The 27609-nt window shown below is 38.3% G+C and overlaps 1 protein-coding gene across 2 annotated transcripts in view; it reads right to left on the bottom strand.

Moving 5' to 3' along the window:
* Positions 1–3971: 3971 nt before the first annotated feature.
* The window catches only part of LOC124615564 (integrin alpha-PS4-like), a 176951-nt gene continuing 153313 nt past the window's right edge, over positions 3972–27609 (bottom strand). For both annotated transcript variants that reach the window (XM_047143542.1, XM_047143541.1), the window contains exons 19-24: positions 26522–26635; positions 25688–26003; positions 21876–21963; positions 20565–20697; positions 15163–15222; positions 3972–5641 (exon numbers count right to left, since the gene is read on the bottom strand). In XM_047143542.1, the coding sequence (XP_046999498.1) occupies positions 5612–5641; positions 15163–15222; positions 20565–20697; positions 21876–21963; positions 25688–26003; positions 26522–26635 (741 nt within the window). In that variant the 3' untranslated portion in view covers positions 3972–5611. The remainder of the gene's footprint in view (positions 5642–15162; positions 15223–20564; positions 20698–21875; positions 21964–25687; positions 26004–26521; positions 26636–27609) is intronic.

Below are 27609 nucleotides of genomic sequence, written 5' to 3'. Positions count from 1 at the left end.
CGCAAGCCTCCCCACCAACAGCAAGGTCCATGGTTCATGGGGGGAGGCTGAAAGGCATAATCAATCTTAAATGATGATGATGATGATGAAATCCCACCACCCTACACAATGTGTATGCCCAGTGGTTGCTTATTGCTGGTCACCTTTTGTGCAGTGACCTGTCAAAAGTGCTGCCACACTCAAGCAGTAGAGAACTACTGTGGAAGCAAAACAAGGGAGCAACAGAGATGGGTGTGAGCTGTATGGAGAGCTGCTACTTCATGTGGCCAGCAGTGAGACATTCTGGTTGGGTCTGACCCTGAGCTAGCAGCTAACAGAACTTGTTATCAATGTGCAAACATAAGTTCCTATTCTGGGTGGGCAGACAGTGACTGGCATCTTCATTCCAGGGGACGCATGCTGATGGTACACCCGCAGTGTGTACTCTTGGGAGGTGGTGCACATGAACTGTGTTGTGCAAGTGGTGCTTGACGAAAGTGCTGGTTATGCAATCACCTGCATTCTGATTGTGATTCACATTCACCTAGCTGTTGGAGGGTTGTGTGTTTTCCTGTTTACTGTTGTCCTAATACTGGGGCTGCTGTAAGGTTTAAGTGTGTTCAGCTGCAGTACACTTCAGTTGTTAAAAAGATGGTTTAGCATTTTTGACCAGGAGACCCCATCTGGGGTTGTTCAGCTGCCTAGAGCAAGTCCTTTTGTTTGATGCCACTTCAGCAACTTGTGTGTTGGTGATAACGAAATGATGATGATGACACCACATCACCCAGCCCCTAGGTTGATAAAATCTCTGACCAGGCAGGGAATTAAACCCAGGTCCCCCACATGGTAGTCAACCACTCTGACCACTCAGCTATGGGGGCAGTCAGTTGTTGAAAATTTATGTGAATTGGGCCCTAGGGGTGTGTTCTTATGTTATTGTTAATTTGTTTTTAAATGTGCTATCTTCTTATGTCTAATCAGTTGGCTTAGTGATTGATTTCGCTGCACTTGTATCTCTGGTCCATATTCCAGCATAGTGTAGGCCTTTTTCTGTATGGTTTAATTTGTCTCTTTTGTTCTGCCTTTAGTTATTTGGCAGAATTAAAATTAGCTGTAATTATTTTCGTGTTAGTTCTTGTCCGTACTTCATTTATGAATTGTATCCTGAACTTGTGCCTAGCTTCCTTATTTCCAATGTTGTTCCTTCCACTATAGTGACTTACCCATGAATGAAGATGAAATAATTATGAGGACAACACAACACTCAGCCCCTAGATGGATAAAAACTCCAGTCATGTGAGGAATCAAATCTGGGTCCCCTGCGTGGTAGTCAACCACACTGACCAGTCAGCTGTGGAGGCTGTCAGTTGCTGCAGATTTATGCAAATTGCACCATGGGGATATGTTATTGTATTATTGTTGTGTGTAAATGTGTTATCTTGTGTCTAATCAGTCGGCTTAGTGTTTGATTTTGCTGGACCTGTGGATCTCACCTCTTTCTATGTGGTTTAAGTTGTCTGTTTTGTGCTGCCATTAGTTGGTTGGCAGAATTAATGTAGCTTTTGGTGTTTTTGTGTCATTTCTCATTTGTATTTTATTTCTGAATCGTATCTTGAACTTGTGCCACATCTGAATAAGCATAATTTGATCCCTGACAGTTGCAATGAAGCAGCTTTGCTCACCTGCCTCAACCAGTCATGTTACATGATTTTGTGAACATCTCTATAGCAATGCCTCATTGTTGTTACAGCTCTTTTCACCTGCCGCCATTTGCACTTCACAGTTGAAAGCTGGCAGCAGTGCTGCAAGCTGTCGGGGATCTTCTTATGCGACTTCTAATGGGACACACTTTTCTAACATACCCTTTTTTTTATATATATAAGTAGCCGATACCAGGATTAATCCTGAATCTGGTATAGGTGAACACTCTTGGCTGTTTCATTGAAGGAATTTCATTTGATTTTGTATACAATGTATCATATTTCAGGCTAAAATGTATAAAAAGAAATTAATTTGTTAGTACTCTGTTCGTACAGTTAAAATTACTCTTCATTTATAAATATTTGAAATTACAAAATATCTAGCTTATTTAAAATTCATATTATAAATTGCACAATCTAATGCTAATTATTAAACTTATTTCTGGATTCATTTATAAAATAATATTATATCTTGGTGAGGTTTCTTCTTTTGTCAAGAAAGTTTGTAAACTCCTTTGCCTTGTAAACTCTTCAGAATATTGTGAGTACCTCAGAATGTTAGTAGTAGTGGGCATGCCTGTGATGGAAGTGCACGTGTTTTTTAATTTTGTCTGCAACAATGTAATTGAAGGTTTTATGAAAATGGAGATTGTGAAGTCAGTGTGGTATAGAAGAATGGGATAAAATAAGAAGATATTCTTAGCAACAGAAAGAATTCTATCAGTTAATCAGTTCAACAAGAACCTATAAAATCAAAAATTCAGCTGTAAGAATGTACCCCTAGATGCAATAATTACAGCCAACAACAAAAAGAGAAAATGAATATAAGAAAAAAGTTTTCTTTTGTATACCTTACACCTCTTGAAGCTTTTGAAACTTTTAGAAACAGAGAAATTTAATGTTGATGTGTGGGAGGGTAAGATTGCAGACTACAGCTACCCAGTTCCATTATCATTCCTTTCAGTCTGGAAAGTTACTCAGTTGTAGGCTTGTTGATTTACCTTGTTCTCTCCTGTACATTTATTTTAAGGACCAGTAATTTTGCCTGGTAGGCATTATGTGTAAACTATTAAGTTCATGTGTATTTGTTGAATTTGAGCACAAGTAATATTTTCTTATGTTTTTTGTTATGCTCATGCACTCTGATTTGCTTGATTGTGTCATTAATAAATGTTTTGAGCTTCATAAGTATTTATGTCTCCACAACCTCAAGCCACTTACCACTCCCAATGTTTCCTGTACCACAAACTTCAGTCCATAATATATATGTTAAACTGGAAAGATATAGAGCACTTGTAGCTCTGCAATTAGTTCTGAACACTGGATGAACTTCTTCTGTGGAGACCAACTATGGTATGAGGAAAGGCAACCACTCACTGTATAAAGTAAGTGTTGAGCAGTAGGTGGGCATGCAAACAACAGTACAAGTATTGAAATGAAGCTTTCAAACTTGTAATCTTCTCCAGAACATACACACCCACTGCTGTTGTTGTTATTTTCATCATCAGTCCAAGGACTGGTTTGCCATTGCTTTTCAACCTAGTCTGTCTCATTCAAGCCCCTTCTCTGTGCATAGGTATTGAAACCCGAATCCACTTGAACCTTCTAACTACAGTGAAGCATTGGTCTCCTTCTAGTTTTTACCCCCTCTCCTCCATAAACACTTCCCCCTATTGGCAAATTAATTTGTTTGATGCATGGGATGAATACCATCAACCTATCACTTCTTTAATCAAATTGTGCCATAAATCTGACTTCTCTCTATTAGATTCAGTACCTCTTCATTAGTTACTCAATCTACCCATGTAATCTTCAGCATTCTTGTATAACAGCATATTAAAAAAGGCTTGTATTCTCCTTTGTTTGTTAATACTTATTATTAAAATTTCACTACCATATAATGCTATGCTACAGACAAATACTCCCTAACACTGAAATTTAACTTTCACAGTGACAAATGTCTCTTTTTCAGAAACACTATTCTCACAGTTGCCAGTTTTCATTTTATATTATTTTTACATCTGCCATTGTCAGTTGTTTGGCTCTCAAACAGCAAAACTCATTTTCTACTTTCATTGTATAATCTACTTTCGTCAGCATCTCCTGCTTTGATTTAGTTACACTCCATTACACTGGTTTTAATTGTGTTGTTGTTCATCTTAAAATCATTGTATGAGACACTATCCATTCCATTCAAATGATCTTCCAAAGATCCTGTTTGCATTTAATGATATGCTGATGAGACAGGGGCTTCTGTATGTGGCAGCAGCTTTAAGACCAAAGTCAAACAGATCCATTTACCTTTTTTTATTATGTAATAAAATAAAAAAGCTGTTTTTCAGCATTAATATTTGCAGAATGAACTACAACTTAATAAAATATAAATAACAATTATTCACATTTTTCTTTTTCATTACCATTTACACAACATCGTATTTACAGTTTTGAAGATTTCCCTTTCTCATTTTAGTATGTGGATGTTCATACCAGACACACAAAAGAATTGTCCTTTAAGGATGCAAAGGGCATCCAAGTTACCAGCATTCCATGACAATATTCTGATGATTGTTCTTTAACATAACAAAACATATATAACATTTGTCTATGTTACATTTGTACTTTATGGTCATAATTCGAGTGAAGTATATGCCTGAAGTTCCTTAATGCTGATGTGATTCTTTGATATGGCTCACTATTGTTCAGCAACCCGTACATGGTCAAAATGTTTGCTTATAAACCCATTGTTTATTAAAAACTTATGTAAGTGACTGGTTAAATTGCTACTCAAGGTGCTGAAGAAAATGTTTAAAAAGCAGTTTTATGTACCAAGAAGCATATTTCTGACTTAGTTTTCATTCCTGTTAGAAAATTTAAGTATTCTGTAACATAACATGTCATATTGTGTTTCAAATCCTTATTAAACTGTTCACAATGATATCAGTTACCATCCTGATTAAAATTATAGTTGAAACTGAATTGAGAATATAATGATGCACCAACAAAAATGCTCAGTTTCAGAATCAACATTATTTCATTTAAATCCTAGAAAGAGGCAGTCAATTAATAATATTCTGTGGCACATTTGTCACCTCAATTCAATTCAAAATACAAAATTTCCAATGTAATAGGATGTTACAAATACCAGCACTTGTAAGTTTGGAAGACACTGGAAACCAACACAGGACGTTGTTATCAGTACAATGAATGAACAACAATTGGCTGCATTGCTAGTTCAAAAGTGAAAAAATGCACATGAATTTTCAAAATAATGAACATATGCCAGTTAGAATATAGGGAATACTTCGAGTTACTGCAGAGAAATTTAGTGTAATTCAGACACTGTCAATGTTATTATTATGACTTCATGATAAATTTCTTGTTACAGAGTCAAAGATGTGATTTTTTTTAATGGACCATTTGTGCAAGTCTTACAGGATGATGTTTCCTAAATGTGGATCAACAAATGGATTCCTCTCAGATAATTATAGACTGATGACAGAATACTTTTGCATGACTTAAGTAGTATATCATGTGACATATGATGAACCAGTATAAAAGTAACGTCTAGTTTTTCCTAAAAATGAGAATACTGAAATGAATTTACAGGTTCATGTTTGTGACTGATGAAAGGTTACTGTATATGAAAATTGAAACATGGAAATGAGAATGCTGCATACTTTTGAGTTTGCTGCTCATGATCATTTGTATGGAAAGACAATGAAATAGGATCATTATTTATAGCACTGTTACACTTTTAGTGCCATTTGTAATGACCCATAAAAATATTATATAATTCTAACAGTAAAAAGTGAGATCACATTAATGTTGGCTACAGCTAGTTGCCTCCACAAAGTTATCATACAGTCTTTGGTATATCACACAGGATTGCAGATGTCTGCATATCACATTTGTCATCACGTTTCCACTTTCTGTCAGCTTTCACTCATTTGATCTGAACTCATCTGAAAAAGAAAAAAGTAAATGAACAGATAGCATACAGGTTTGTAAATTCTCTTCTATATTTAAAGAATTCTTACAACTCACCAAACAAAAAAAATTCTGTACACATTATTTTATGTTGTGTCATTGAGTATCAAATTTTCTTGCTCATTTTAAAATCGGTAGAATTTGTATAGAACATGTAGATTATACAAACACAACAAATTTTGTTTAAGGTTTGGCTCCACTGTTGAAGGGTATATAAGGTACCGTATTTCACCACCTGTCATCAAATAATGAAATGTGCAGTTATCATTTCACCCTTGTGCTTGGCGAATGGAAGTTGCATGGATAATTTTTTGGTGGGGCAGGGAAGAAGGGAGCACATAATGTTTCTCTACAGGAACTGTTCACACAAGGTAAATGACAAGAGTTACCTGTGGACAAGTGGCAGTAGTGATGTTTTGGTGGAGAAAAGAGCAATGGAGGATGATTAGATTTGAGTTTTGATAGCTGTGACTTAGAAGCAGAAACATTATTAAAGAAACTGTTAATGAAAACGAATGTCTCATTTCCTTGTGCCACTATTCTTTTTTATTTTTTTATTTATTTATTTTTAAATGCTTGCATGAACCTTCCATCAAACTGCATCGTATCTGCAAACCTTAGATATGAACCATGCAAACAGATAATGACTGAAGTCTATGATAGTATTAGTAAGAAACTATCATAGACAGTTATCACATCATGACTAATTTCATTCGAAAGAACATCATCAGGTTAAACTCCCAAAAAACTTCATAAGAATCCCCCTTAGGGGGGGAGGAGGGCAAACAGCAGTGGGAAGTGGTAGCTGGGAACAGGGGCCACAGAAAGAGGACATTGTCTGACAGTTTCCCAAGTGACACAACCAATAGATTTGCCTTGCTACCACAGTTAAGTAAGGAAGAGGCTCCAGTAGAAGTAGATGTAGTTAAGATGCAACAGAATTTCACTAGGAAACCAACTGTTTCAAAAAAAAGTAGAAAGTAAGAGGAAAGTTCTGTTGCTAGGTAGCAGCCATGGAAGAGGTGTGGGCCAGATTTTGCAAGAAGAATTAGGTGACAGGTACCAGGTCACAAACTTTTTCAAGCCAAGTGCAAGTCTTAGCCAGGTGGTAGAGGATATAGGTTCCTTGTGTAAGGGATTCACAAAGCAGGATCATGTGATGGTAGTGGGTGGAGTGGGAAACAGTATTGATAGGGATCAGGGCTACAGCATTGAGTGTGACCTGGTGAAAATAGCCTCAGTAACGACCCATACCAATGTTGGGCTGGTGCCTGCTTTTGTGCTGCATGATCATCCCCAGTTGAACCACTCTGTCAGGAGGGTAAATATGGAGTTGGATCAGTTGCATAAGGCGGCCACTCTGTCAGACATTGGATTGGTTCCAGTCGAGGCTATTGATAGGGGGGATTTCACAAGGCATGGCCTACATCTCAATAGGAAAGGGAAGGGTAAACTGGCAGGGTTGTTAGCGAAATCTATAAGGGGGGACACTAGTACTCTTTTTCAGGCTAATATCAATGTGAAGTTCAGGCAGGCAGGTGCTAAAGATGTCCAAAACTCACAACATTCTCACAACAGGAAAGGAAATAATAATTTTACCATATTTAACCAAAATATTGGTGGATTAAAGAAAAAAGTAGATTCTCAGAAAAGTAAAGTAAAAAATAATGTTACCATTTTTCACCAAAATATTCCGGGATTGAAGAATAAAGTAGATGAGCTCCTGGTTTGTTTAGATGACATTGAATCTAATAATGTAATAGATATACTATGCCTGTCTGAGCATCACATTGTGTCTGATATGGAAAAGGTAAATGTCAGTGGTTATAAACTAGCTGCACATATGAGTAGAGAGAATAAGGTGGCAGGAAGAGTTGCCACATATGTCAAAAGTTATCACTGTGTAGAAAGCTTAGATACAAAAAAAGTTTTGTCTAGAGCAACATATAGAAGCATGTGCCTGTCAACTTAAACTGAAGGAGGGCTCTTTTATAATTGTAACAGTATATAGGTCCCCTTCAGGGAATTTCATTTATTCCTGGAAAACTTGGATGCCTTGTTGTGCTATCTGTCAGATAGGGGAAAGCAAATTATTATTTGTGGGGACTTCAATGTTGATTCATTGAAAGAATGTAATAGGAAGAATGACCAGGAAGTCCTGCTCGGTTCTTTCAATTTGACATCTGTCATTAATTTTCCTACTTGGGTAGTAAAGGACAGCAGCACATTGATAGATAAAACTTTTATAGACCAAGATAGGTTTAAAAACATAAATTCTTGTCCTGTTGAGAATGGGCTTTCTGATCATGATGCTCAGCTAGTTACAGTATATGACATAGCTCCGTTCAGTAATTCAAAACTGTTGTGTGTTAAATTAATGACTCAACAATTATAAATTTCAGAGAAAATCTTCAGCAGTTAGACTGGGATGAGGTGTACAAGGAACCCGATGCTAATTTAAAACATAATTTATTTCATGATACACTTGTAAGAGAATTTGAAAACTGTTTCCCCAAGAAAGCAGTTAAATCTAATTATAAGAAACTATGCAAAAAACCTTGGCTTACTGAAGGAATAAAAATATCTTGTAACCACAAAATGGAACTGTATCTAACAAAAAGAAAGAGTAAGGACGCAGAAACAGCTAAATATTATAAAAACTACTGTGCTACATTAAGGAAGGTTATTAAAAAGTCCAGAAGCATGTGCATCATGTCTGAGATTAATACCTCTGATAACAAAATCAAAACAATTTGGAATATTATTACAAGGGAGACAGGACAACCAAGAGTACAGGATGACGGCATCACCATCAAAGCGAATGGAAACTTGATAAACAACAAGTCGAAAGCCGAAAACATTTTGAATAATCATTTTTTAAATGTTGTACAGAAAATAGGGTTCATCAGAAGAAGCAAGGCAGTTAATGGAAGAGGCCTTACCCACCATTTGATACAATTGAAATTCCACCCACCTCTCCACCTGAAATTAGGAAGATAATAAACTCTCTCAAGAATAAAAGCTCACATGGGATTGATGGCATTTCCAGCAGGATAATAAAAGCTTGTTCCCAAGAAATAAGTGGGATTCTTAGCCACATATGTAATAGCTCTCTGAAGCAGGGTATTTTCCCAGATAGACTGAAGTATGCCATTGTTATACCACTGCACAAAAAAGGGGATATGTCTGATGTCAACAACTACCGCCCAATCTCTCTTCTGACTGCCTTATCCAAAATTTTTGAAAAAGTTATGTATTGTAGAGTAGCTTCACATCTTTGTAAAAATAAATATTTAACAAAATGTCAGTTTGGCTTCCAGAAGGGTTTTTCAATGGACAATATACTGTTATAACCTTTAAACACCAATAATTGCATGGATATTCAAACACACTCACTTAGAAACAATAGCTGGTTACATGATAACAACTCAGTATCTCTCATTCGACTGCATGCCATGACATGCGGCTGGCGCCGTTCGTAGCTAGGTGGCGCTCCCGCACTCAGCCGAGTTGCGGAGTGCCTCTATCGCCGTTTGCGCGTACTGTCATGGTGACACTGTTATATGTCGTGGCACTATTACAACACTTTTCCCCCCTTGAAAAAAAAAAAAACACTCAGTTCCTTGGAGACATGGACAGTGCTGAGACATCCATGGCTTCTTGTGAGGCCCCGAGAAGATCCCGTGGAGAGACATGAGAGTATGGTCGAAAATGTCCAGGACGGAAGCTCACCGAGTATTTTCCCGCACTAGGGGACACAACACAAGGCCTGACAGGGTGAAGCAGGTGCAGTAGAGTGCGCGGTTGGCAGCCATGCAAGAGTTCAGCAGGGCTGCAATCACCCAGAGGCGTAAAGCGATAAGAACTCAGAAATTGCAGCAGAGCGTCATCTGTGGAAAAATCACTAAGGAATTTTTTCATCTGGCTTTTGAAAGTGCGGACAAGGCGCTCGACCTCCCCGTTCGATTGCAGATGAAAGGGCGGTGCTGTAACATGATGAATCCCTTGTCCAGTACAAAAATCACGGAAGGCCTGCGAAGAGAACTGAGGGCCATTGTCCGTGACGATCGTGGATGGAAGACCTTCTAGCGCAAAGATTTTGGACAAAGCCAGCATCGTCGCCGCAGTGGTGGGTGACAGACACCAAACAACAAATGGAAACTTCGAGAAGGCGTCAATCAACAGTAGCCAATAAGTACCGAGGAAGGGGCCGGCAAAGTCAGCGTGCACCCATTCCCATGGCTGCGCCGGATCAGGCCACGGAGAGGGCATTGTATGAGGTGCAGCCAGTTGTTGAGCACACTGACCACACGCAGCAACCATGTGGGCGATGTCCGAATCAATACCGGGCCAATAAACGTGCCTGCGGGCCAGGGACTTAGTCCGAGAAATCCCCCAAAGGCCGTTATCCAACAGTTTGAGAACATCTTTGCGAAGAGAGGCTGGCACCACGACCCGTGGAGATGCGCCATCCGTGGCCAGAAGAACAACACCATCATGAACAGACAGACGAAGGCACAAGGCATGGTAGTTGCGAAGGGGATCCGATGCCCGGCCCTTGTTCCTGTCCGGCCAACCCCGTTGAACAAAACCGATCACCTGACGCAGGACCGGGTCCTGCGCAGTAGCCAACCCGACCTGCGAACCTATAAATGGAAAACCCTCGACCGCACGATGTTCTTCCTCATCAATGTGGAAACAGAGTATTTCATCACGATCGAAAACCGGGTCGGGGCCCATCGGCAATCGCAACAATGCGTCAGCGTTGGCGTGCTGGGCTGTGGGGCAATAATGAATGTCATAGTGAAAACGAGACAAGTATAAGGCCTAACGTTGCAGGCGGTGAGCTGCCTTATCCAGAAGCGACGCCGATGGGCTGAACAGAGAGACCAGCGGCTTGTGGCTGGTGATGAGGTGAAACTTAGAACCATACAAAAAAAAGCTGAACTTGTTTAGAGCATAAATGATAGCGAGTGCCTCCTTTTCGATTTGAGAGTAACGCCTTTGCGCATCGTTGAAGGTCTTGAAAGCATAGGCGATGGGTCGTTCCGACCCATCCTCATACCGATGGGCAAGAACAGCCCCTAGGCCATACTGTGATTCGTCAGTTGCCAGAACCAAGTGCTGACCCTGACGGAATGTGGCAAGACAAGGCGCCGACTGCAAATGAGCCTACAGGCGGACAAAAGCCTGCTCACACTCGTCGGACCAACAGAAAGGGACGTTTTTGCATAACAGCTGATGCAGAGGATGAGCTACCGCTGCCGTGGATGGAATGAATTTGTGATAATAAGCAATCTTGCCTAGAAACGCCTGAAGTTCTTTGACCGTAGACGGCCGGGGTAGAGCATTAATGGCCGCAACGTGCTGACGTAGAGGACGTATACCCTCACGGGACAAGTGGAAACCAAGATACACAATGGAGGGTTGGAAAAACTGTGACTTGTCCAGATTGCACTTCAACCCAGCCGAATGCAAAACCCGAAACAGTGAACGCAAATTGCGAAGGTGCTCCTCAGTGGAGGCCCCCGTGACAACAATGTCATCCAGATAGTTGATGCAGCCAGGAACGGAAGCCGTGAGCTGTTCCAAAAACCGCTGAAAAATGGCCAGCGCGCTAGCGACGCCAAATGGTAACCGCTGGTACTGATACAACCCACAAGGAGTGTTGATGACGAGAAATTCCTTGGAAGAAGCATCCAACGGCAACTGATAGTACGCCTCCGATAAGTCAAGTTTGGAAAAGAACTGGCCCCAGCGAGCTTGGCAAATAACTCCTCAGGACGGGGAAGAGGATAAGTGTCAATGAGGCTCTGAGCATTGATGGTGGCTTTAAAATCACCACACAATCGCAGACTCCCATTTGGTTTAGAAACAACCACGATTGGCGATGCCCATTCGCTGGAGGTAACAGGAAGGAGAACCCGAACAACTGGAAAGCATCATAACCGAACAGGTTTTCAGTGCCCGCATGATCCACCACATAAAACGTGAGGGGCCTAACAACAGACTTGTAGGCAGTGGAAGCATCAAACTGGCCAATGATAGGAATTTTCTGTTTATTATAAGTTCTCAGATTTCGTGTAACTGGAGACAAGGGAGGGGAGCCCAACTCCAAATACGTGTGAGAATTAATGAGAGCTACTGCAGAGCCAGTGTCCACTTGCATGCGAATGTCTTTATCCAGAACACGAACAGTAACAAACAACTTATTTGTTTGAGAAAGCACACAGTTAACATCCATGTCCGATGCCTCGTCCTCGTCGACAGGAACTTTAGGGGACTGACACACAGAAGCAATGCGGCCTTTTTTCCTACATGAATTACACGTGGCCCAACGTTTTGGTCACGTGGCCCTGTCATGCTGTACGAAACAACGTGGACAAGAAGGAAGTGTGGAACGAACCTGCTTTTGTGGTTGCTGTTTTCTCTGCAAGCGTTGCGGCCCAACGCGATGTTGTTTACGCAAGTGAACCACCGCCCCATCTTCGTTCTCCTGTGAAACAGGCAAATTGTCCGTGTCGAAAGTTGACCTACATCACACCATGCGCCTATTTGCGCGCCAGCAGCGTGAGGCATTTCAAAGGATTGAGCGATGCTTAGAACTTCCGACAACGACGGGTTTGGCAGTTGTAGGGTACGTTGCCAAACTTCTTTATCAGGAGCAAGCCGTAGAATAGCATCCCTAACAATTGAATCAGCATAAGACTCATGATGAGTGTCCATGACAAACTGACATTTCCTACTCAGACCGTGTAGTTCCGCTGCCCAAGCCCGGTAAGATTGATGGGGCTGTTTACGACACCGGTAGAACACTACGCGGGCGGCCATGACGTGGGTGTTTTTGCGGTAATAGTTAGACAATAAGTCACACATTTCCTGGAAGGACAGGGAGGCAGGTTCCCGCAGAAGGGCTAACTGAGATAGTAGCTGATAGATCCATGGGGAAATCCAAGATAGAAATAACGACTTACACATAGGAGCGTCGACAACGCCGAAAGCCAAGAAGTGTTGCCGCAAATGCTTCTCATAATCCTCCCAGTCTTCAGCGGCCTCGTCGTAAGGAGGGAATGGAGGCAGAGAAGAGGAAGACAGACGATGAGTAAGCAATGTCGACAACATCTGAATAGCAGCCGTCAGCTGTGTTTGTTGTTCAATGAGCGCTTGCATAAGCTGTTCCATGTCTGCCCCATCACGAACACACAAATCCACAACGCAGTGAAAATATCCGACCTCGTCACCAAAAAGTGTTACAACCTTTAATCACCAATAATTGCGTGGATATTCAAACACACTCACTTAGAAACAATAGCTGGTTACATGATAACAACTCAGTATCTCTCATTCGACTGCCGTGCCGTGACATATACTTTCACTAATGAAATATTAAATGCTATGAGTAACCGGAAGTTACCCGTTGGGATTTTTTGTGATCTATCAAAGGCTTTTGATTGTGTAAATCATGGAATACTTCTAGATAAGCTCAAGTACTGTGGTATGAATGAGACAGTGCTCAAATGGTTTAAATCATACCTAACTGGAAGAGTGCAGAAAGTTGAAATAAACAGTTCACATAATATGCAAAAAACTGTGATTTCTCAAACTGGGGAACAATCAAGAATGGGGTGCCGCAAGGTTCGGTCTTGGGTCCTCTGCCGTTCTTAATATATATTAATGACTTGCCATTCTATATTCACGAAGATGCAAATCCATGCTTAGAGCTGAATAGGGTTGACTTTTAGCCTAACAGTAAGTAACATAGGTGCACCAACTTTTTGAATGATCTAATATTTAATCTTGAGGTTTAGACCTTTTATCAAGAAATGTAAGCACAGCATCCATAAGTCAGTGAATTTTATTAGTAGATTAAAAAAATTCAAACCTAACAGATGTGATTTATTAGTTAGCTTTGATGTTATCTTCTTGTTTACAAAGGGACCTAGTGTTGATAATTATCAGTAATTATCAACAGCTTTGAGGAAGAGATGAAAGCATGATTTAAGAATGTGTTAATATCCATTTAACTTTTCATGTAATAACCAGTGCTTTGAACAGATGATGATGTCGGCACAAGGAACCCCTTATCACTCCTTCCAACTAATTTATGTACAGAGTTTTTGAAGAGAAAGCACTCAACTCTGCAGTTTTAAAACTGATTGTGTTCTGGTAATATGTCAATGATACACTCATAGTGTGGCCCCACAGTAAGAATAAGTTGAAGTTTTGTGAACTCTTAACTCCACTCATGAAAATACCTGGTTCACCAAGCAAAAAGATAAGAATGGCTGTCTGCCATTCTTGGATGTACCAGTTTGGGTTTCTGGGACACTACATGTATTGTAAGCCTATCCATACCAATTTACACACAGAGATGTCCAGCTGCCATCATACATTGGAAACCATGAGCAAATTTAAAACATTGGTTCACCAGGCTAATTTAGTATCTGACACTGACAGCCTCCAGTACAACTGAAGGCGGTATTTAGAAAAAATGGATATGAACACCAGATTAAGAGAGATTTGTCAGTCACAACAGCAAACCAACCAAGGAAGAGCAAGATGAAAGAGATGTAAAGTCTAGATTCTTTTTTACTTATAAGGGAAATGGTTCTGCAAAAAACTGCCAGAATCATGAAAAAACATAAAGTGAGTGTGATTGTCTGCCCAGCTGCCAAGATAGCAGCTCTGACAGGATCTGTGAATGATGATGTGCTTTTAAGAATGGTGGGAATCTGAAATTTCTTACCAGTGTTGTAAAATCTGTATAGCAAAAACAACATGCACTGTGCAAGAACAATATATACGACACCAACACCACACCATCCTTCTTCAACCTAACAGATCAGTAGTGGCTGAGCATTGTATTTCTGCCAGCTGTTCCACGGAGTTTGCAAAAGTTATGAGATTGGTCACAGCTCATCCTAATGGTAGTCTGTGGTCAATGAGGCTGTGAAAACAGAACTGGCAGACAAACTGCTCGACTGGCAAACAACCTGTTCAACAGAGATGAAGGCTTCCATCTTGCAATTCATAAAAACCTCTTATTTCATGTGTGCACTCTCAAAGCAACTCTTGTTTTCAATCTTTACTTGCCTACATCTGAACATTTGCATTTGGTGTATGTTGTACTGCAGACTACCTTTCTTCATTGTAATGATGGTTGACTTTCACGGTAAATGAATACTTGGTTTAATTATGCACTTTAACAACATGCTCTGGTTTGAAATATAAGTGTTTGCATAGTTTTGATAGATATTTGTATTACATACCAATAAGTATGTCTGCCTGCTAAAGCTAAGTGAGCATGCTCAACAATATATTTTTGTTTGTACAGCTCATGAGTTAGTTTATTGGCTAAGTATGCACACATTTATTTGGCATTTATTTTTTTAAATGAGTACATTACGTTAATCATAAAATAAAATTTGGAACATAGTTTTTTGTTCAAGTTCTTTATTTTTATATATATTAGGAGGCTAATGATAAAATAACATACCAGTGACTGTTCTTTCAGTTTGTCCAGTTCCTCTTTCTTGGTTCGTTTGAAAAATCCAGCCTGAAAAGACGAGTACTCATTATTATGCTATCATTAAATATTCTCCTACTCTATTTGTAATGGAAAGAAAATTATTCTTGTGATATTAGTGTGTTTTAAAATTAGGTGAATCTTGTCCAGAACGAATTTTTTACTTTGGAGTAGAGTGTGCACAGATATGAAACTTCCTGGCAGATTAAAACTGTGTGGCAGGTCAGGATTTGAATCTGGAACCTTCGCCTTACATGGGTAACTGTTCTACCAACTGAGCTACCCAAACACAACTCGTGACACACCGCACAGCTTTACTTCCACCAGTACCTCATCTTCTACCTTCCAGCCTTCACAGAAGTTCTCCTGCAAGACTTTGTAAAGGGCCACCCTCCTCGAACATTACCTTTATTCAACAGAAGTAATCAATACCAAAAATATTTTCCAATCTTGTATAAGTTAATATTATCTCAGCTGTTTTCCTACAGAAATTTCATATGATTTTGTACATGATGTATTATATTTCAGGCTAAAATGTATAGAAAGAAATTAATTTATTTTTTGTTGTTACAATTGATGGATGTGTTTTTAATTTTGGCAATAACAATGTAATTTTTGATTTAAAAGAGGACATGGTAAAGCCGGTGTGAGATAGGAAAATGTGAAAAAATAAAATTCAAGATAAAAATAAGTAGTTCTCCAATGATTATCATGTCATTTGGAACCTACAATGTCAAAAATTTCAGCCTCAAGAATCAACCCCTAGACATGAAGTACTGGAGCCAACTATGAGGAAAGAAGGTAAGTAAATAAGTTACTTGTACATCTTACTTCTCTCAAAGATTATTAAAAGAGTTAGTTATTTTGAAGAGTGACAACCAACAAATAATGTGAGAGAGGGTAAGAATACAACTTGTAGGCCTAGCACTACTGGAAGAAAGAATATTGTGGAGACATGGTTTAGCCACACTCTAGGGCTTGTTCCTAGAACGAATTTTTCACTATGCAGTGGGATGTGTGCTGATATGAAACTTACTGACAGATTAAAACTGTATGCCAGGCTGGGTCTTGAACTCGGGACATTTGCCTTTCGTGGGCAAGTGCCCTACTGAGTGAGCTACCTAAACATGACTGATGACCAATCTTCACAGCTTTACCTTCACCACTACATCTACCTTCCGAACTTCACAGATTTTCTCCTGTGAAATCTGCAGGATAACATCCCTGGAAACTAGAAAAAAAGAATTTGCGGAGACATGACTTAGCCACAGCCCAGGGGATGTTTCCAGAATGAGTACTTCAGTCTGAATTGGAGCTTAAACTTTCCCACAAGAGGCAAAAGTCCCAGTTCAAGTCTCAGTCTGGCACACAGTTTCAGTCTGCCAGGAAGTTTCATATCAGTGCACACTTTGTTGCAGCATTAAAAATTAATTCTGGAAACATTCCCGAGGCTGTGTCTAACACATGTCTCTGCAATATCCTTTCTTCCATGAGTGCTAGTCCTGCATGTTTCACAGTAGAATTTCTGTGAAATCTGGATGATGGGAGATGAGGTACTGGCAGAAGTAAATCTATGAGTATGAGTTGTTTGTTAGTTGTGCTGGGTAGTTCATTTGGTAGAACACTTGCCCACCAAAGGCAAAGGTTCTGTGTTCAAGTCCCAGTCTGTCACACAGTTTTAATCTGGCAGAAAAGTTTTGATCAATCTTGTGTTTATAAAAAGGGAAAGAAGTAAAGTTAGAATTTAATGTTTTGTTGATATTATTTTTGTGGTTTTCTACATGCCACATGCAACAGTTGTGCTCCTAGTCATAAGAGTAAAATAGTGTTTTAGACATTTCTCAGGCGACCTACCAAGGCTAAATAATACTTTTTTTAAAGGCATATGATAGTTAATATGCTTCTTCTGTATATATTTACCATTAAAAAAATCTGTAATCTCTGTCAATCATTCCATTTTGTGCAAACAGTTTAGTCTTCACATTTGCTGCTCTCATTTTTAAACAAACCTTTATAAGTTTTTAGATGAGTGTCTATTATCAATATTTTGTCAAATCTTATTAGCAGCCAGCATTCGTAAAATAATGTTAGGTTATGTTAAACATTGAAGTGAGATACTTAACCCCTCAGAACTTTAGCAATAACTTGTCCATATTGGGGACAGTCACTCTTTGTCATTACGATTTCACTTAACTAGTAGGCAGTCAATAGCAATCTGATGCTTCCATCACATTTAGGCATTGCAGCAAGGGAATTATGAAAGTCATTAACTGCCTGTTCAATCAAACCCACAATCTAACATTCAGTAAGTTTATTTGTTGACTGCTTCCTTCCTAGCAACATGTATCTGGTAAAATTTTTTGAAAAAGGCTTGTCCAGGTTTAAATGACACTCATAATTTTTCATGACTCCTGGCTGATTCGAAAATACATTGTGATAGTTGGTTAACACTTTTCATAATTCTGGTCATTGACCACAGGACATCTTTTCAGCTGACTGTATTTTAACCTCTGTTTCTTCCAGAATATATTTTTCTTATTTGTCAGCATCCTGACTGTTTCTGCTGAATCCAGTACCTTCCTCTCAGTACCTTTTAGTTTTCATTACTCTAATGGTCAAGTCCCATCTTACATTATCATGAACAAAATGCCTTTTCAATAAAGGCCACAGTATATAAACCAGTAGTTTTTGTGATTAAAGCAGATTGTATCTTGATGAAACCATATATTAACTATCCTTTAAATTTCACAGTGGTGGTGAATTTCATCTGTTTAACACTTGAGTAGTGGCTTACTGTAATTAAAAGTTAATTTATCCAGAACCTACCGTATTTACTCGAATCTAGGCCGCACTTGAATCTAAGCCGCACCTGAAAAATGTGACTCGAAATAAAGAAAAAAAAAATTCCCGAATCTAAGCCGCACCCAAAATTTGAGACTCGAAATTGAAGGGGAGAGAAAAGTTTTAGGCCGCACCTCCAAACCGAATCAAAGTTGGTCCATTGTAATATGAGACACAATTTAGGTTGAATGAATGACGATACAGCTGTAGTAGTTTGGTTCGAGTCGTAAGCTTAGCAGTTAAGCTTTACCAGGTAGCCATTGCTATGCGCAGGCGCTCCGTCCGTATTTATACGGGCACCCTTCCTTTTTCACGTGCTTCGTCTGGTTTGAATCTATGGCTTATTTTGCTTCGATCTGATAAGTGCCGTTTTCTTTGTTATAGGTGTTTACGTCACTCTAAGCTGAAAATGCATTACTGTACTGTGTCATGCATTGTTTGTCGCATTCTGATAGTGCGTGTTTACGGTCTGTCGCCACTCGCGGCATGGCTTGCTTTTGTGCGCGCTACTGCCGCTAACAATAAAAAAAATAGAGAGGAATCGTCTCATTAGCGAAACAATGGCGTGAGACTGCTATTTGTTGTTGCTTACACTGCTGCTTTCTTTGATAATGATCAACAAGAACCAAATAATAGACTGCATATGATAGAACGTGTTCTGAACGAGAGTTAGGCGAAAATTTTTCCCCGTTTGAAAATCTTTGCGGCCGCTTCTTTAGTACATCAAATTCTGCACATAAATTAGAGTCATCTTAGATTTGAAAATCTAGTCAGCTGCCGTGCTTCACTTCTGACTGTATCACTTAATACGAATATAAACATGACACGATACGTATATTCTTCCGCGTTTGCTGTTGTCTCACTCTAGTTTCATAGTTTATTAGATAGCAGCAAACATGAAAGAAAACATGGCAAAATGTTTATATTCGTCTTATTCTTATGGTGAAGTGATTCACAATTCATACAAGTTCCTATTAGCAACCATCTCTTGTCACAGGTAGGAAAAATTTCAGAACGCAAAGTTGGCCATATTGACAAACATCCCAAACAATCTTGCCAGTCGGATTTTTGTAGTACATTGAAATTTTGCTACATTCGAAGATGAACAATACGGAGTTGTATTTACTTCGTTGGATAATGTGTGAAAATGCAGTTGTCGAAACTCTGGGCGGAGAAAAAAAGCTCGTCTTTCACCTTTTTTTTAAATTTATTTACTGACGCAGAGGTTTTGGAGCCAGTATTTATCTTTGTGCCTACAAACCATGCCTGTGTAGCGCTACATATATTCGACGGCAGTTCGTTGTGGCGGCACCTACCAACATTTTTCAGAACTTCCGCTTGCTTTGCACTCGATTCTAAGCCGCAGGCTGGTTTTTGGATTACAAAAACCGGAAAAAAAGTGCGGCTTAGATTCGAGTAAATACGGTAACCTTTGTTCTTTCAGAATGAGACACATGAGCAGAAATCAGCTGTTGGACATATTTTCTTGTCTGTCAAAGCTCTATGTGTACAAACTTCAATAGCATCTTTGTAGGGTACTGTCAGCCATCTTGTCTCTGTTCTAGACAATAACTGTAATACATTGCTACTTACATCCACATTCTCATTTGTACTTAGCAGCTACAATATATTGCATGACAAAGAGTTAAAAGTGTATCAGAATTATTCCCTCCTCCCTTCATATTACACTGGTGAAAGGTATATAAAAAGAGCTGGATACTCACCTCCAACTCTTGCTCCCTGCCTCTTTCTCCCTCTACCCAACACATCTGACACAACTGCCATCCTAGTTCACCCACCTTCTTCCCAAAGCTAGCCAAGTGTGTGCTTGTTGATGACCCAGTGCTTCTGCTATATGGTGAGTGGACTCCTTTACTCCTGAATTACATATATTCCTCCAGAACTTTTCTTACTATATAATTAAGTTTTATTATGTAACAAAAAATTAAAAGGTTTCTCTATTTCTCTACTTCTGTCACTTAATATTAGTAATGTGACATCCTATGCAACACAGCCAATGTGCAGCATCACAGGAATAATAAAGTATTCACTTGGAGAACAGATTGAGTCAGCTTATTAGTCATCAAGAGGAAAATAAAATATTAAAAATTTTCCTCTCTTACTTAATTTGAAAGTATGAATCTCTGGACTCGAGGGAAATGTCTTAATTCTGAAGTTCACTGACTCAGTTAAGAAGAAGTAATCAGGAAATAAATATGGCAAATATGAAGATTTCACTGTAAACTTTTGTGCAGGTTTCTTGTACATGCTCAAATTAAACTGCCACATGCTAACATGAAGTAAGGGCTTTTGACTGCTCTCATTATTCAGCAGTCAAATATTAGAAAACGTTTACAATATTTATTATATTAGCTTTATAAATGAAAAGAAAGAGAAGAAAAATAGCTACAGATTGTAATACTCTCTCTCTCTCTCTCTCTCTCTCTATCTCTCTCTCTTTTCCTAGAAGTAAAAGTCAAAAATATTATTGCCCTTAAGCTCTACATGTAAAATCATAAAGTCATACAAACCTTGATGAGACCAAGAATAATGAGCAACAGAACAAGGACACCACTTATGGCTGATATAATAATAATCCATGTATCAACCTTTCGTAATGGTCTACTGGCTAGCAGAAGTATTGTTGCTGCTGCTTCATCAGTTCTGGGGAAAAAATGAACAGTAGCTATCAGTCATTGATTTCTGAAAAACATTTCTAAAACTATTGCAGCACATATTAATAAGAAAATGATCCATTAAGTCTCATGAATATAAGAGAATGCATATGAGGTATGTTCTTTTCTGTTTGATTACTGCCTAAAAGCTAGGAACACCTGGTATACTTACAAGCACTGTATTTATTTAAAAATAGATGAAAGTATGTTCTGGTATGATAGTCCAGCTATTGCACTTGTTCGATAATAGTAAAAAAAGAAACAGTATTAAGGAGACTGAGACAGAATCAGAGTTTCTTCTTCTGTAAATTGAGGGAATATAAGTAATGAATCATTTAGCTATATTGGAAGCAGGTGGTAAACAAAATTAATAAATCCACATGTTTCAAATAATAAGCACATAGGTGTTTTATAAAATCCACAAGATCCATAAATATGTCACTAGTCATTGTTATTTGAAGAAAGACAATAAGGAGGTGATGAGGTAATGAGAGACAGGAGCGAAAAGCTATTTCTCAGTTGTAGCAGCAAAATGAGATTACATTACGTAACAATCACAAAACTAGAGAGTGGAGCATGAGAAAGGCAGAAGAGAGGATAGAATATTGGCATAGTTTTTCCAAGGGAAAATCACAACAATAGAGAAATAAATAAGCAAAAATGAGGTGTGAAAAACTCATAATAAAGTGCTGAGCTATAAGTAAGAGAGAGAGTTTGAGAAAAGTAATGAGTGATGAGGTTATTGAAATAGGAAAAGTTGTTGATTCAGAAGCTATGCTGAGTAGAAACTGAACAGCTGTAGAGTTTGGAAGTGCTGCAAGCTTCATTTGAGATGTAAACAATCTTGTTAGTGGAAATGTGATGTACATGGAACAGAGTTGAGTACATGGAACAGAGTTGAGCTTACCAAGAAACTGATTAAATGTCTAGATTTTAAAAAAAGGAATCATTAACTATGCAATACAGGATGGTTACTGATAAAAGAGTTTTTTGTTGAATTAAAAAAAGATATACTTCACTGACATATTCTTGCGTGACAGTCATTGAAAAAAGTAGGTGTATGTTGCCACTTGTCCTGTTGCCTGAATTTAGTTATTCAGTGAAGGATATACCTGTTGAATATTGTCTGAATTTTTGATATTCACAAGGAAATTGGAATGACATTACCTGTTTCCTGATGACAGCACATAAGTTGGTATTTTGATTCTTGCAGAACTGGTGATGCTAAGGCTTCCTCCTTCCTGTAGTACTGGTCCTGAAATCAAGAGCATATCTGTTTGGTATCTGCATCATTTTCCCAGATTGGTTAAGTAAGTAGACCTAAATTCAAAGTACTGGTAAAGTAATAAAAGGTATGAGGCCAACAAAACTCAACATTTACTTTGTCAATAAAATTAAGCAGATGTGCAAAATGGATCATGGTTTAGAGTGACTCTTTTATGTCCTCATCTTTCCTATTTGTATCTTCCACCCAATAAAGAAACTGCTAAAAAGTTCTGGAAAAGAGACTGAAGATGAATATGTCTGTGTTATCTTAGTATCTATTACCAGTGATCTCTGTTCAGCTTTCAAAAGTAGTATCTCAGTTGATCCATCACACTACTTTGCGGTACACTGGATACTATCTCTAATTCTCATGCATCTCAAAAAGAGAATAAAGAAGATTTATGGGATAAAATGAAGGCACTTTCCTGTCTGCATATGTCTTATAATGTGTTGGTAGTGAATCACAGCACTGCATAAATGAAGTGTCATGTACTACCTATAACTATGTACTATGATGCTACATTTGCGGTGGAAATCATGTACCACCCTATGCATAGTCTGAACATAGGTGTCTTGACGTATTAAAATGTGAGTGCTAGTTTTTGAAACTAAGAAGAAGGTGGCATACTGTTCACGTATGAACTTGCAAATGGCAAAGGGCATGAAGTCGCGCATCTGAAATGGGAGCTTTTTCCTTCCAGACAGCAGCCAATGTACAAGATATTTGCAGTGCTACACTAGTATGTTTATGAAAGAGGTTCTATACTGGCTCTCTGAATGGTTGTCAACTCTCTTACATATGATCATTCTGCTCTGGAACAATGTATGCTGCGATGTGTGGACTATGATCCGGTTATGAGTATGCAAGCAGTGGGCTGTGAAATGTATGTTATTTATTTGTCTGTGTGGCAAATATAGGTGTTTATGACTTGTACGTATACCATCTGCAATGGGCCTCAAGGGGCAGATTTGCAACTAATGGCCCAATCTCTACCAGTAGTCTCTTCACATGGTCACTACCAGAGTGATGTTTGTGTTGTCTGTTTCTTTCAATGAGGAGGCCTTCATGATGTGATAAATTTACAGGTGGATGGATATTCTGTTTGCCAATTATCAACACTGATTCAGGCTCAATGTATGGTGCAGTATTATCTTGGTAACTTGACTGGTCCATGAACTGAATGGATCAGCATGCTTGACCTTCCTGAGGAATGTACTATGTCCACTATTGGAAAATATGTCCCCGGTAGTTTGCTACATCTAGTGGTTCATGTGGGATAGTGCTCTAGTGCACTTTAGTTTGCATATGCAATCGGTCTTGTAAAATATCTCCTCAAGAAAATGGTTCATGCAATGATGACCAACACAGTGGTTTAACTACTCTCATGACCTTAATCCACATATATTTTAGTTGCAGGAACATGTGAAAAGTATGGTGCAAGCTACTCCAGTTAGTAATATTGATGACATGGAACAGTGTTCAACTGTAAAGCTGCGGGATAAATCTCTGGTATTGTAAAGCAAATTTACTGAAACATGGGGCATTGCCCTGCCACGCATCCATTAATGTTCTTGGCAGACATCTCCTATGATTTAGTCACTGTGTGTTGGAATTGAACTGACCAGCAGAGCTCATTTGGTTACGTATAGTACAGTATTTTATGACACTTGAAGTACTGGACCTCAGGATACTCAAAATATAAGAGTTCATGATACAGATGACATTTTTCTGGGAATATACTAATTCTTGATTTTGTCATCACAGTTAAATCCTAACAAACTATCTTGTCAACATACAAGCATTAAAGCACCTTTAATTAAAATGTTAATAAAAACATTTGCTCATTTATTTCTTATATTTATATGTCGACTATATCAATAATCACTATCAATAATCTTATTTATTTCACTTTTAAATATGAAGAAGTGATATTAGACAACAAAATACAAAATGTACTTTGAAAAGTTTTGTAAATGTAATTCCAATAATCAATGTATGCATTTATCATCTTTGGACTTCCATGTACCCTCTGTCACACACCATACAGTGGCTTACAGGGTATCTATGTCGATGTTGATGTAGATGTATCACATCTTTTTGTGTATCTCACCAGAGAAACACATTACTCATTCCATTATGTGTTAGGATGTGGGATGGATGTATCGAGGTGCTTTGTAAGAGAGACGTCTTTGTTTATTGTATCACTAATGAATGTGAACATAGCAATTAGCTGATCATAACAATAAACTAAAACGGAAGTTTAAACTGCAACACACATCTGAAACTCTTTTTTTTGTATGGTTAGCATTGTATGAGAAAGTGGACCCATTACCTTTTTGCAGCCAAGCAAGAATTAATCATGCGCTTAGACAAAATGAAACCAACATACCACATGGAGATAATCTACAAGATTTGAGCAGAATAAGCTAAGTGAACTGATTTATAACTGTGCAAATACAATTACCATGGTCAAAATTTGTGCACTATTTGGTTTTGCATGAATGCATTTAATTTTCAATAAAATCTGACTAGATTTTGTCCATTATTAGCAAAAGAAATAACAAAAAAATGAAAAGGACCCGGTAAGAGTTTACAGTACACTTAAGCGTGTAACTTGGTAACAAGACTGTGTACAACATGGGTTCATAGACAGCAGTTATTTGGTTTTGCAAGGAATCCTTCCTACCCCTCACCCTCTTCCACTTTTGGAGGTCTCACCTGCTCGCTGGCAGGCATCAATTTTGAAAGCAATATTCTGTAACCATTGTTCAATTACAATGACAGCTTAAAATATGCCCTTTTGAATTTCAGTACCAGTATTTTGCCAGACACACATGGGTAATTTGAAGACATAATCACATTTATTTTGACTTCAAAGTCATAGGTATCATTATTCTCTGTCAAATGTGGATGGTCTGTGTGTTTTAGATACTCGACATTACCTGTCAGTTGGAACTGATTCTACATCTGCACCACATCACTTTGACTCTGATGCACACATCAGTCAACTTCCCTGGCCTTCTGAGCATTACATGATGATGCAGACCTGATAATTTATAGCAATTGGGTCCTTCGTGGCATGATGGATGTTCACTCTATTGTTCCACAGACGTCTCTAATGTGTTCCTACTGGTGCTTTACTTTTAAATGAAATGCTGCAATCCAATCAAATGCAGTGTTCTACCCACAAGTAGTGCTCATTGTAACTATGTGTATGTTTATAAACAATGTCAAGAATGACCTGGTCCATATAGGAACAGTCACAATAGCAACACACACCACATATTGAGGTGATGCAACAACTTTTGTTGATGTGGGTAGATGCAGAGATAACATCTAAACTGTCCACAAGACAGCCTCTCTGTAGTTTAAGCAACAGAAAAGCAGTAAGGCATTCAACAAGATGGGAAATGAAGTACATATTGCACACAGGTTGCCATCACTATGTTTACTATAGCAGTTTTCATTCTTTTGTTATACTGTACTTGCAGTGTTCGTAATAAATGTTTCCTATTTTATAATACTCCTATGTAATAATTCAGATTTTCAAAAGACACTAAAATCCTATTTCCATTTAATCTCAGTAAAAAGAACATCCTGTACATTTCCATCAGGAAGTATTAAAATTGCCATTTTTTTGTATTTCCGTATACAGCATTTATTTCTAGATAGAAATACTCAGAAATGAAATAACTGTATAGGTTTTACTCACCCCATGAGGTAATAGGAGTGAGTTTTGCAGTAAAAGTAACAAGCACTCTTGAAGTAAGAGGTGCTAATAGGTCAACAGTGCAGTACACTTGAAGGCAGACCACATCTCGATGGGAACAATTGAATGATTGTACACTGGTAGATAAATCTTCAACCTCTTTTTGTGTCACTTGCCGTTTTCGGCGTCGTTGTTGTATGACGTTAATACCACTCCCAAGAAAGTCGCCCTCAGGCTCACCAGAATCCCAAGTTTCCATTGAAGTAAAGTCCAGTGGACCTACATGATGACAGTTTAGTGGTTCGTCATCAAGATATGCCTGCAAAGATAAATTTATGATTAATCATCACTACATATGCATATCTTGGATGTGTCCTCTTATTATTATAACAGACATAAATGTATTTGTAAATGTATTCCAAGTATCACTATAACTTATTAAAAACAGACAAAATTGTTATTGTTGTTCAAATATCATTCTAAAGGAAATCCCAGAAAAAACATTTTGTTTCCTACAAGAGCTTAACTTGACCTGCTCAAAAACGTTATCCATATCTTACAATATACAGACTTTATTTCAGAATAGGAGATTAAATTTAAGGGAATTATGATATCCATAGTGACAATGAAGTTACAACATAATTCATTAAAACAACAAAATATTACTGACGAAATGTCAAACTTGTGCCTCATTAGTGAATTTCATTAACTTTTGATTTCACAAGTTTAATATAAACAGTAAACAATTAATACAGTAAAGACAATTCTCTACCTACAAAAGTACTTGAAGACACTCATTTTTGGACATATTTTTTGCATATTGAATATTACAATTACCTTTGGTTTATAAATTTCAAGGAGGGTTATGATAGAGTTCTTCATCTTGACCTGCACAGGAATATGGAATTCAAGGCCAACATCCTGCACTGGACTTGGTCCATAATTAACAACCTGTGAACATAATGTGTTTTTTTGTGTGTCTTTCACATATATTGCATACAGTATAAAATCACTTTATTACAATTAACATGTTCATTGAAATTTTTGGAATATGAGGTCAGTTTTGGACTGCACATCCCTTTTCCTATTTCCCTACAACTGAGGGTCACACTTAATGTTATTAATTTCCCTTTTTTCTCATTCTTCCAGTTCTGACTATGTAATTTTTCTCATCCCTCTTTCTGATTCTTCTTCCATCTTTTAACGTTGTTTTGATCTTTTTCTTTTGTTCCTCTGTCTTATACCTCTGATTTTACAAGTTCACTTCTTTTTTGTGTGTCTTGGACGTGAATGATTTTTCTCTGTTCTACCATTTACCTTGTTATTAGTATCTATGTATTAAGATTATTACATAAAATAAGGCAAAGGCAATCACTCCCCTATAGTGTAGAGACACTTGGAGCACAGAAACATGTAACAGGAAACAACATCCTCACTAGCTTTCAAGCTTTTGCTCTGCCAAAGTACACACACTCACATGTGCATGAACATGGACCATGTTCCAAAGACTTGCCTTTTTCCTGCTATTACCTTCTTGTGTCCTTCCCTACCTCCACTCCACCTCCCTCAGCTCAGCCAACTGCTTTCAATAACTGAGTATCAATAATCAGTCTCGCTGTGATCACAAGAGTGTGTGTTCAGGTGTCTGTGTGGTTGTGTGTGTGAGTTTGTGTGCATTTGCTGTGAAAAGAGCAAGAGCTCAAAAGCTTGTGTGAATGTTGTTTTCTGCTATGTGTTTCTGTGCTCCACCCATCGGCCCAGTAGAGGTAAGTGGTTACTGTTGCGTTATTTTACACACTGCTCCAGCCAGGATTTACCATTATTGTTATTAAGATTATTAACAGCTCCTAACTCACTGTCCAAGTTTCCACCGTCTTTCTTGTCTCTTTACCCTTTAGCTTCTAAATGATACCTTAATTTAAAAT

This window comes from Schistocerca americana, chromosome 5, assembly GCF_021461395.2.
Source record: "Schistocerca americana isolate TAMUIC-IGC-003095 chromosome 5, iqSchAmer2.1, whole genome shotgun sequence".
Classification (NCBI taxonomy): domain Eukaryota; kingdom Metazoa; phylum Arthropoda; class Insecta; order Orthoptera; family Acrididae; genus Schistocerca; species Schistocerca americana.
Note: the sequence above shows the minus strand (reverse complement) of the source record. Positions and strands in the feature narration are given on the sequence as shown.